The sequence below is a fragment of the Castor canadensis genome, chromosome 1, assembly GCF_047511655.1.
Source record: "Castor canadensis chromosome 1, mCasCan1.hap1v2, whole genome shotgun sequence".
NCBI lineage: Eukaryota > Metazoa > Chordata > Mammalia > Rodentia > Castoridae > Castor > Castor canadensis.
In genome coordinates, this window is record NC_133386.1 from 36311730 (window position 1) to 36324884 (window position 13155).

The window sequence follows — 13155 nt, forward strand, 5'->3', positions numbered from 1 at the left end:
GACTTTTTCTCCTTTTTTGGCAGTGCTGGAAGTTGAACACAGGACCATTCCACCATCCCTTTTAACACTGGTTGTTTTTGAGATAGAGTCTCACTTTATGCCCAGGTCCAGCATGTACGGGATCCAAATATTTGTGCTACCCCACATAGCTGGGATGACATGCATCGCCACCACACCCAGGCATTGGTTGAGATGAGGTCTTGTGACCATTTTTGCACAGGCTGGCCTCCACCAAACCATTATCCTCCCGATCTTCACATCCCAAGTAGCTGGGATTAGAGGCTTGAGTTACCTTGCCTGCTGAATTTGGTCTACTTTTAAGAAGAAGTTTATAATTTGTGGGGAATCAAAGATAACAGCCTTAGAATTGCAAAAAATATCAAAGCTTATTGTAACTTTTCTTCCCTTCTTTCGTCTGTTAACCTCTGAGGGATAATAAGTGAGAGTACCTTTCCTCCACACTGCCCTGAGTAGAACACACACTGTTCTAGGTACTTGATCTGATTCTCACACCTCATATAAACCTGAGCTGTCAGAGTCCGAGGCATCAAGAATCAAATACAGTATCACTTACAGTTCAGATAGCCTCAAAACATTTTAAATGGAAATTTCATTTTAAAAAGGTTTGGTATATTCTTGGTCTCATTACTTTCTAAAAATCTGAATTTTTAAAATATTTCCTATGTGACTGTACGATAACTTTGTGTTTATATTTCTTTTTTGTTGTTAAAGGATGGAATGGCCTTATCTATGTTCATGCAAAACACCTTGACAAGATTTACGAGGTAGTATATCTTTCTTTTAAAAATAGTTTCTAAAAGAAAATGAATAAATTAAAGTACAGTTTCTAAAGACCAAAATTTTAGCTCTTTATTATTCCATTCTTTGTATCAGTTAAATAATAGATGATTTTCAAATTGTATTTATTCCTACCATACTGAGTTTGAATTCTGGGCATTTTGCTTGCTAGATAGTCACTCTACCACTGAGCCACACCTATAGCCTTTTGTGCTCTGGTTCTTTTTTTCTTTTTTTAACCGGGACTGGCCTGGAATTGGATCCCCCTGATCACTATGCCATTGTCCCAGCCATTTTTCAAGATGGCAGTCTCATGAACTTTTTGCCTGGGCTGACTTTGACTATAGTCCTCCCTATCTCAGTCTCTCAAGTAGCTAGGATCACAAGCATGAATCGTCACATGAACAATTTCTCTGTGGCATGTAGAACAGTCATTTAATTAAATGTTAGTGAAATATATACAAATGTTTTATAAATAAGAGAAGTGAGGGGAGAAAAGAATTTTACTCCTTTCCCTAAAAAGCTAATGTAGCATTGTCTTTAGGAATAGGTATGGGGAAAGAGTCAAAGACTGTTACTAGAACAGATTAAAGGCATTGATCAGGAGATGATAGATACTCATCGTATCCAAGAGCCTGGAAAGAACAGTAGAATTACAACATTAGTATTTTAAAATATTTTTCATTGTCTTAGCATATGTTCACCTCTCTCACCTATTATACTTGATTTTTTTTTTCTGTCTGAAAAAGGCTTTTTAAATAATTATTTCTACAGGAGCAGTGTATGTTTAAGAAATACCCAGTTACCCTAAATCTGCAGCTTTACATTCTGGTTATAATCTATAAAAAAAAAAAATCCATTCTTTGAAACCATTTTAGACTTATCTTGTTGTATTCATACACTTTTGCAAAATGGGTCTTTGCCCACAGGAAAAGTAAGAGATTTGTTTTTAGTACAAAGTAATGCCTATACATAGGATTAGTCTATGGATCATTTCAGACAGAATTGAGAAGTTTTTTTTATTGAAATCTTCAATACACAGTTTGGAGCTCTGACTTCTGGACCACATTTTCTCCCTTTTTCATACAACCTTAATTTCACCACCTTTAAGCTGATACTAATAAAAATGGACTATAGAGTATCACATTGAATTATTTTCGATTTACCTGCTGAGAAGTTCCCGGACCTGTAAGTTATACCAAGGTAGCAGTATTTGAAAAAAGTTGCAATATGCTTTATTTTAAAAACACATCATAATTCAGGGAGGTATTTTGATAAGTTTATATTGCATTTAATATGAATTATTATATTTTTAGTATTGTACTATTTTTTATTTTCTTCATTCACAAGTTGAAGGTTCCACTACGCTTTATGTTTGTTATACACAGTACAATAATTTTGTTTCTACTGCATTTTGATATTTAAGAAATTACATTTGTAAATTAATATTGAAATTAGAAATATTCACATCCATTTTTCCTTCAATATCCAGACTACCTTTAATAAGCGTTGCACTGGTGCAAGGACGGGCATTGGGTGGAGGAGCAGAATTTACTACAGCATGTGATTTCAGGTAGGATAAAAATTGCATTACTTCTGGTATAAACATAAGTAGCATATGCTCAGATTCATTTTTTGCCTTAATTTCAATCTTTTATATGCTTAAACAGATAATCAATTAGTGAATACTTTCTTTTTGTCAGTCATTAGAGAATGTGAGTTTAGTATAATTACTATTATCTTGTTACTATACATTTAAAAATAAGCAAACACAATGAATTTGAGTAAATCAAATCTATATTAGCAAAGCTCTTGAGGAAGAAACCTAAGGAAATACATGAAACTGTAAAATCCAAGAGAGTTATACAAAAATCTAAACAAGTGAAAAAAGTTTTAAAAGAGAATGGCGAGAGACTCTGTACCTGTCCTCTTACCAGTAGAAAGAGGTTTTCTGAAATCTATCTCATGTCTTCACCCTACGGTTTATAGCAACTTCGTAGGGCTTTTGGGTAGACTAGGGAATAAAGTTGAAGAAAATCCTGTGGGATCAGTAGCTCTTCAATTTCTAGAATTTGACATCTATACTATACTATGTAGCTGTACTATGTAGAACTTGAGGGCTATACTACTTATATAGCTGTAGCTCTACCATATAGGAATGACATTTTGTAAAACCTAATGTTTTACATGTGTTTGAAGCTGCTTTCTCTGTACTGCTCCCAAAACCTACAAGCACAGCCAGTATACTATATTTTAAATGTTATAATTGAAGGTAAACTGGCAAATCAGTAAAAAATCTGAGCACTGGAGTAAGGTAGTCTTAGGTTCAGTCTTAGTTTGCCACTTTTATCTATTTAACTTTGAGGATGTAACTATTTCACCGTTCTAAGTCTAAGGTTTTTGTCTATAAAATGAAAATTCCAGAGTGGAGGTGTGGCTCACCTGCTTTGTAAATAAGAAGCTCTGAGTTCATACCCCAGTCTTGCAAAAAAAAGGAAAGAAAATATCTCCTTTAAACCTACAGATCAGTTTAAATCAGACCACAAATGTATAGATTTTAGTATAATGATTCACCTGAAGTTCAATCAATGAGCACTAAGTATTGCTTATAATCTTAAAGTTACTGTATACTACAACTCTATTACAGAAATGTCTATATAATAATGTTCTGGTGTACTTTTTAACTCATTCTCTTTTCATTTGGGATATTTTCCACCTTAAACCTAACCTCAGCCTCACTCCTTTTTCTTACTTATTCTACACTTGTTCTTGGCTAAGAAAAATATTGGCACATATACTAAGGAGCGTTTCAATCACCTATTGACTTGCTTTTAGATGTTAAAGACAAAGCCATTCTTGTCTGGTACATGTTTAAATATTTCAACACATTATGATATACAGCATTTCAATAATTTTTAAAATTAACTTTTTTGAAATATAAATAACATATAGTTAAATGAAGCCATTTTAAGTCTTAGTGTAAATGAATGTTAATGCATGTAGCTATTGTCACAGTTAAGATGTAGAATACTGTTGTTACCTCCTGTTTACATACATCCTTTCACAATCATTTCCCACTTCTAGTCCAATGCAAATGCTAATCACTTTCTCACTGTAAAGTAGATTTTCTTGTTAGTTAGACTATATTAATTATACAAAATAATGGGTTTCATTATGACATTTTCATGTATGTAATATACTCTGATCCCATTTACTCCATTACCTTCTCTTAACTTCTCTCTGCAGTCCCTCTGCCCCAGTCCCTTTCCTCTTCCCAAATAGACCCTTTCTACTTTCTTGTTTTTGTTTTTTCCATCTAGATTCCATATATGAGAGAAAACATGCAATATTTGGAGGGTTTTTTTTTTCTTTGTTTTGACAGTTTTGCTTACTAAGATGATCTCCAGTTCCATACATTTTTCCCACAACAACATGGTGTCATTCTTCTCTATGGCTAAATAATACTCCATTGTGTATATATACCACATTTTCTTTATTCATTCCTGTTTCTGGGTACCTAGCCTGATTACATAATTTGGCAGTTGTGAATATTGCTGCTATAAACATGGATATCTCCTTTGTTTGCTGACTTAGTAGATTCATTTGGGTATATGCCCAGGACTGGTATAGCAGTATCTTATGGGAGTTTCCATAATGGCTGGACTAATTTACATTCCCATCAATAGTGTGTAAGGATCCCTCCCCCATCCCCAAATCCTTGGCAGCATTTGTTCTTTTTTGTTTTCTTCATGATAGCCATTCTGTCTAGAGTAAGGTAGAATTTCAGCATAGTTTTGAATTGCATTTTCTTGATGGCTGGAGATACTGAACATTTTTCATGTGTTTATGCTGCTCAGAGACTGAGCAGTCCACTGGGCACAAGCTGGGAGCTCTCAATCCCAACAGTAGTCCACAAACAACCTGACTGTCTCAGCACAGAGAGCAGGGTGACTGACTACCACCTTGCTCTCTACACCCTAGCTCTTCACTGCTTAAACTGCTTCAGGTCCAAATCCCACCCTCCCCTTCTCCACAACCGAGACACTGGCAAGATGTCCCCAGGTTCCCTGACTTGTGATTGTTCCTTGTTTTTAGGTCAGTCTCAAACAATAGACCTCCTCTCAGGGTGGGTACCTAGCAATAGCACTGTGAGATATGGGAAGCAATGCAATGGATTTCTTCTCTGTGGGGCTGCTATGCAGGGCATGTCACACCAAATCTCTGCACTAAGTATAAATCTTATGAGAACTGGGTTTCTCTTGCAGATAGGATCGCCAGTCTGCTGTCTGCAGGGCTCTCTGCCTCTGACCAGGCTTACCTTGTGGTTGAAGCTTCCAGTTCTCCTCTGGGGAGCTGGGGGTTGGAGCTGCAGACTGTTTCCTTGTTTTCTCTGTGTTGCCTTTCTGTTTCTCTGTGCTTTTTAGCTCTCTTGTCACATATTTCTTTATTCCTGATGCTCTTCTTCTCTCTCTGTCCTTGGAATATAATTGCTCTTTGTTCTCCTGACCCTTTTCATCATGGAGTCACACAAAGGAAGCTTCTAATCCTTCATTTTGAAGTCTCCAGTAAACCTAAGGTAGATTTTTTTAGTGTTTTATGTAAATAGATTCATAATAATATATGTACTTTTTGTTGTCTGGTTTCTTTCATTCAGTTTAATTATTTTGAGATTCATACGTGTTGTATCAAGTATCAATACTTCATTTCTTCTTAATGTTGGGAAGTATTTACTGTATTTATCTGTGTTACTGTGTGCGTGTATGCTTTATTTTGCTGCTAAGCAATGTACCTTTCTATGCTTATACAGCATGTGATTATCACAGACTGATGAATACATGAGCTATTTCCAGTTTGGGGCTATTATGAATGAAGCTATTGTGCATATCAACATACAATTAATTGTTTATGTGGGAATATGTTTTTGTTTCTTTTGGATGAATAAGTGAAAAATAGTTGGATTATGTTTATTGTATGCGTAACTTAAGAAGTTAACAAATTGTTTTCTTAAACTTTTCCTAGTTGGGTTGTACAAGTTCCCATTTCTGTCAGCAATGGAAGAATGTTTTAGCTGTATTACATATATTTCAACACCTGGTACTCTCAGGTGTTTATATTTAGCCATTTGGTGGATAAGAGCTCTGTAGGACCTCATGATTTAATTTGAATTTCCCTAATGACATGATGCTCAGTATCTTGCCAGTACTTACTGAACTATTGATAGATCTTCATTATATTGTTTCAGATCTTTTGAACATTTTTAAAATTTGATTTTTCTTATTATTGAGTTATAACAGGTGTTTATACATTCTGGATAAAATTTTTACATAAAAATTGTATCTTTTTCTCAAATATAAATGTTGGGAATATTTTCTCTTAGCCTGTGACTTGCTTTTTAAAAACTTTATTATTAGTGTCTTCTTTGTTTTGTTTTTTGAGACAAAGTCTCACTATATAGCCAAAGCTGTCCTCATACTGGAGATCTTACTGCCTCAGCCTCCCAAGGAGTGCTGGGATTATAGACATATACCACCATTCCCAGCTAATTAGTGTCTTTTGAAGAGCAGAGGTTTTTGTTTTGTTTTGTTTTGTTTTTTAACTTTTAAAATACTTTTAACCTCTCATTTTGAAATAATTACAGACTTAGGAAAAAATTGTAAATATCATGTATATAATTCCCATACGCATTTCATTCAGTTTCCTCAAATGTTAATACTGTGTCTTAGATAGCCACAGTACAATTAAAAAACCAGGAAATTAAGAGAGACCCAGTACTTGTGCTTTTTTTCCTTTTGGTTTTGTTTTTTCTTTCTTTTTTAAAATAATACTTTTAATTTACAGACACCATTCACATTGTTTTCAGTTATCATAATAGTGTCTTTGTCTTTTTGCTGGGCTAGGGTCCAATCAAGATTGTATTGTGTGATAGATACAGCCACCCCAACTTTCTTATGATTAACATTTTTCTATCTTTTCACTTCAGTCTGCCTATATGAGTTAAATTGTTCAAATAGATTCTAATAGTAGACAACATATATTAGGGTCTTGCTTTTTTATCCAGGTGGTAATCGCTACCTTTTAATTGGAGAATTTGCTGCATATTTATAGTCAATGTTGTTATCAATATGATTGGGTTTCAGTCTACCATCTTAATATTTTTCTCCTTGTCCCATATGTTTATTTCTCTTTACTCTTTTCCACCTCATTCTAGATTATTTTTATGATCCCATTTTTCTCTGTTTTTGATTATATACCTATGTATTGGGTTTTTTGATAGTTGGCATATGCATCTTAAAGTTTTCAGTCCAACTTTAAATATTACATGTGAACATTACAATATTCTTCTGTTTACCTTCTATATTTTGTGTATTGTTGGTATACATTTTGTTTTCTACATGGTATAACTCCACAATTTTTATATTTTTGCTTTACATAGTCATTATCATTTAAAGAAATATATATAATGAGAATAAAATGCCATTCTATTTGTTTATAGTTTATCAGAAAGAAAATTTGGGTCTAAGCATATCTGCATTTTTAACTTAATGAATATAGACAATGATTTCTCTAACCAGAAACTCTTCTAGCATTAGGTATGTTTTATTGTATGTTATTTAAATAATAACATACAATATGGGAATTTAATTACTTCTGTAATAACTTGATCTTTATTAGTACCTGGATGATATTTCTATATTGATCTTCTAGTATTTTGAGAATGTAATGAAAACTAGGGCTTCCATATTAGGAGATTTCACATAAAATGACTTCCATGAACCCTTAGTTTAGAATCCCTATTTTGTAAGTAGGTATTTTTACATATATAATATTTTATCATTATCTTCTGTGTCTTTAAAATACACCTGTCTTCTGGTACAGCCTTCTAATATTTTGGTTCTATGAATATAAAACATAAATACTCTGTTTCATGACTTATTACAAAATAAGAAATTATATACCATGATTCAGGTCAAGAATTGAAGCACTGTCAGCTTCAGACAGTGCTTCAGAATACCCACTTAGCTTTCTCAATAAGAACTACTCATGTCCACCTGGGGTTAACTGTACCCTGAATTTCATGGTAATTTCTTTCTTGCTTTCCTTTAATTTTATAAAGTAAGTGTTCTATAAAAATATTTTTTCTACTTCAGCTTCATAGAAATGATATCATCATGTAATAGATATAGTATGAGAAAAGATTCAGTGAACCAATTCATGCAAAGTAGTAAAATTTTATAGTAGTTTTTCTTTTTTACAATTTATGACTCATTTCAGTTTATCAGTTAAAAATATGTCAAATTGTACTCATACAGAGATTTTAAAAGAGTCAGTATATGAGACAATTTACCAAATTCCTAACCTGTTTGAAAACTAGTAAAACCTAATTGAGCAGATTTTTGCATAGTGAAAAGCCATCATTTCATATGATGGTGCCCTCTGCTGTCATCAATGCAGATTGCACTATGATCCTGCTACCCTTTATTCTCTGAAGAAGCAGTCATTGGCTTTCTGGGTAATAGGAGATGAAGAAAGGATTAAATTCTTCCCATACTTTACCCTAAAATAAGTTTCTTATGGGTTATATGATTTAAATATATAGTTATATAAATATAAAATAAATAATTAAATATATATCTATAGAGTTCTAAGTTTATATACAAGTGTACATTAATACATGTAAAAATCCTCTTACATAAAATTAAATGCAAATTAAGATCTTAAAGATGTTCTTTGGAGAAAACTTTTTAACATAGTATCTGAGGTTCACCTTCAATATTTATTAGACTTCTGCATCACCTTTCACATTTACTCCTTATCTGTATTTAGGACTAGTCTATGTTTAGGACAACCCAGCACAGTGGCTCATACCTACAATCCCAGCTACTCAGGAGGCAAAGATCTAGAGGATTGTAGTTTGAGGCCTACCAGGGAAAAACTTAGCAAGATCCTATTTCAAGCAGTAAGCCAGGCATGGTGACACACACTTGTCATCCCAGGTACAGGGAGGCTGTAGGTTAGTAGGATCACAGTCTGAGGCTGGCCCTGGACAAAAGCATGAAACCCTCCCCCAAAGATAACTAAAGGAAAAAGAGCTTGGAGTGTGGATGAAAGGTCCTGAGTTCAGACCCCAGTACCACACACACACACACACACACACACACACACACACACACACACACACGTTTAGGCCAAAGTGTAAAAAAAATAGGTTAAGTAGCCAGAGAGTATTTAATCCTCTAATACTGCTAAAATGCCTTGTTATGTTATTCTTTAAATGAAGAAAGCATAATATGTCCTAGAATCTTACTAAATATTTATTTTTATTTGTTATGAGATATTTGAGGGTACTCTTCTCTTATCAGATAAATGCAGTATTATACCAGATATATTTTTAGAGAATTTTTCCAGTGAAATTGTGTTCATTTATGGACCAACTTTTCTGGAAGTGTTTTTATTAATTAAATATTTTTAGCACCCACATATGCCAGCCACAGCCATTCACAGATATTTTATATTTTTTAAAGCATTTGTCTACAACCAATTACAGTAGTACCCCCATACTTAGGGTTTTGTTTTTCACAATTTCAATTATGGCCAACTGAAATCTAAAAATATTAAGTGAAAAATTCCAGAAGTAAACAATTTTGTTTTAAATTGCATAGTGTTCTGGGTAGCCTGATGAAATCTCATGGTACGCTGCTCCATCTACCTAAAAGGTGTATCTTCCCTTTGTCCAGTGTATGCATAGATGGATATGTATAGAAAAAATAGTATATGTAGAGTTTGATACCATAAGGTTTCAGACATTTACTGTGGGTCTTGGAAGCAATGATTATGGGGGGATAACTGTACAAATTTTTTTTTTTAATTTTTATTTTATTCATATCTGCATACAATGTTTGGGTCATTTCTCTCCCCTTCCCCCACCCCCTCCCTTACGCCCCGACCCCTCCCTCTGCCCCCCTGCCCCCTTGCTACCCAGCAGAAACTATTTTGCCCTTATCTCTAATTTTGTTGAAGAGAGAGTATAAGCAGTAATAGGAAAGACCAAGAATTTTTTCTAGTTGAGATAAGGGTAGCTATACCGGGAGTTGACTTGCATTGATTTCCTGTGCATGTGTGTTACCTTCTAAGTTAAATCTTCTTGAACTAACCTTTTCTCTAGTTCCTGGTCCCCTTCTCCTATTGGCCTCAGTTGCTTTAAAGTATCTGCTTTAGTTTCTCTGCATTGAGGGCAACAAGTGCTATGTAGTTTTTTAGGTATCTTACCTATCAACAGATTTCTTTTTTAAAAAGTGAAGAATCTGATCTTTTACCATAGAAGTTTGAAAAGCACTGTACTAGACCACTCAGCCCTTTTCAAACCCCAAACCAAGAGCAGCTATTGTGCTTAAGTTAACAGAGAGCATTGCCTCTTGAGTAACCTACATAATTAACCCCAGTTACAAAGAAGTGATTAATCAATACAAGTTCCTCTAGCTTATGTTTTCCCCAACTTTTATCAGTACCTTGTGAGTTATTTTGTAGGAAAAATTATTTTAATTATATTCTAAATTAAATTAAAAAAAATCTGCTTGTACCAAAAGAATAGCAAAAGCTTTCATAGCTTTCTACTAAAAAGATAAGTTCCTTTTCAGAGTCTGTGTGTGTGTGTGTGTGTGTGTGTGTGTGTGTGTATGTACATAATATATTTGGGCCCTGTTAAGCTTTCTTACCCTGGAGAATTGTCTGGAAATCACTCAACTGACTTTTTCATCCAAGTTGCTCGCCCAATTCTTATGAAAGACTTCAACAGATGGAAATATACTTAATATACACTTAATATGACTTTACACAAGAAATAACTCATACAGTATTTTAACATTGCTCTCTCAGAAAACTCTGGAATCACCAGCTCATAACAGATTTAATGTATACCTATATAGACCCTCAAATTAAGTTGCATTCTGTTGAGTCGTTCTAAGAGAAAGTGGATTTTTAAAAACAAAAAATGAACTCATGAATTAAAAATTGACATTCCTCTAGACTGCAAGCCTAATCACTCAAGCATCTTGATTCTTTTTTTCTTTTTTGGTGAGAATAGGATTTGAACTCATGGCTTTGTTTTTCAAAGCAGGTACTCTACTGCTTGAACCACACCCCAGTCCACTTTTTGTTCTGGTTTTGTTTTGAAGATGGGAACTATTTGCCCAGGGTAGCCTTGAACCACTATCCTCTTGATCTCAGTTACAAGGAAGTGATTAATCAGTGCAAGTTCATGTAGCTGATATTTTCTTCAAATTTATCAGTACCTTGTCAGTTATTTTCCCAAGAACCTAGGATTACAGGCATGAACCACCGGCACTCAGAGTTATGATTCCATTTTGATGACAAATTGAGGTGGAATTTAAAGGCTAGAAATGTGATAAATAGTTTGCTTCTAATTTTTATATCTGCCTTGACAAATTAAAAATATTTAGAATAAAATATGAACTAAGAAAATGTAGGTGTGTATATGTATATATGCATAGTAATTTTCCATTGCTGCTGTAACAAATTACCTCAAATTTATTGATCTAAAACATCAGTTTGTTATTTCACAGATGAATAAATCCAAAGTCTGACTGGGCTCAGTGGTTTCTCTAAACTTTGTCTCTCAAGGCTCGACTCAATATAGTTGAATTGAGCTTTGAAGACTCAAGGCAAGGATCCACTTCCAGGATAACCCAGCTTCAAATTGACAGAATTCATATCTGTGCTCTTATAAGACTGAGATGCCTATTTCCTTGCTCACTATTAACCAGAGCTAGAGCTCTGCCCCGGAGGCTGCCTGCATTCCTTCTAATGCTTTCCGTTTGGCGCTGACAGCAAAGGTGGTTTAAGTTCTTCTCATACTTTCTTATTACTCTTCTACTGCATCTCTCTGATTCCAGCTGGAGGAAATTTTCTGCTTTTAAGTTTTCTCAGGATTAACTTGTGTGCACTCAGATAATATTAACAAAATCTCCCTATTTTAAGAATGTAACCTTAATTACATCTTCAAAGTCCTTTCACCATGTAAGATAATACTTGCACAAGTTCTGGGGACTAGAGGATGGGCTTCTTTTCAAGGCCATTCTGCCTAACATAAATGGGCTGGGCATAGGACATCTAGTTGCCAGATTTGTTGCTCATTTTGATAGTCCTATTTGATTGCCAGAAAAAAGTGGTAACTTTATTATTCTAAATTAACTTTGTAAACTGTATTTTTATTTTTTTATTTTCTAACTATGATTTAAATGTTTTTTTAGAAAAAATGAGTAGTAGATCCCAATTATTCCTAATTTATAAAGGGTTCATTAATAATTATTTTCTAAACATAGTTTCTTAGATTGTTCGCAAGCTTAAGATTTCAAAGTATGTCTTAGAACATATTTAGAGCACTCATTCCTTGATTTAACTTTTTCTTCTTGTTTGGTAGTACTGGAGTTTTAACTCAGGACCTCATGCTTGCTAGGCAGGCACTCTACCACTTGAGCCACTCTGACAGACCTTTATTAGTTGGGTATTTTTCACGAAAGAGTCTGGTGACTATTTGCCAGGGGCTGGTTTTGAACTATGATCCTCCTGATCTCTGCCTTCTCAGTAGCTAGGATTATAGGGGCGAGCCACCAGTGCCTGGCCCTTGATTTTACTTTCTAATTATTCTTTTAAAAATGTGGAGAAAGGGAAGAAAATCTCTCAACTACCCTAGAAAAACAGAAGATGAGAAGTTCAGCCTGCTTCATTTTTAGCATCAACTTCTAACCATCAAAAGCCTATAAACATTTAATTACATATCTAATATTTAATATTTTGCTATTGTATTTGATACAAGAGAAACTGGAATTTTATTTTTATTTTGAAATAATTATACATTTATAGAAAAGTTATGAGTTTCCTTTTACCATTCACTGAGATCAACCAGTGTTTAATAACTTTGCTGTTTTGCTCTTTCTGCATTGTATTTTTTTCCTCCCAGACAAAGGATAAATAATAAAAATGATGTATTGTATTTAGAAGTTATTTCTTTCTTTGATGTGATGTTATTTGAAGTTCTTTGGTTCATTTAATTTTTGTATTTAGTTTTGTCTGCCCGTTCTTGTTTATTGAATTTTATGTTTTCAGTATGTAGAATGTTGTAACTAATAGCTTGGTTTGTGCTTTTTGGTATTACTAATGGTATAAATGAGTATTAACAAATTAATAGATATATGTTAGTTCTTACCAAGTTCTCCTTTAGAGGAAATAGACCAGTCCTGCATTCCATCTAGCTGCATCATTTAGCCTTGTTACCAGAGTCTACACTTAAGCTTTTGAATTTTTGCCCAGTATAATGAGTAAAGAATAATAGTTCAGCAT

The 13155-nt window shown here is 33.9% G+C and overlaps 1 protein-coding gene across 4 annotated transcripts in view; it reads left to right on the top strand.

Annotated features, from left to right (window-relative positions):
- The window catches only part of Echdc1 (ethylmalonyl-CoA decarboxylase 1), a 106827-nt gene that overhangs the window by 83114 nt on the left and 10558 nt on the right, over positions 1-13155 (top strand). For all 4 annotated transcript variants that reach the window (XM_074075207.1, XM_074075200.1, XM_020163653.2 and 1 more), the window contains 2 exons: positions 733-785; positions 2291-2371. In XM_074075207.1, coding sequence (XP_073931308.1) covers positions 733-785; positions 2291-2371 — 134 coding nt within the window. The remainder of the gene's footprint in view (positions 1-732; positions 786-2290; positions 2372-13155) is intronic.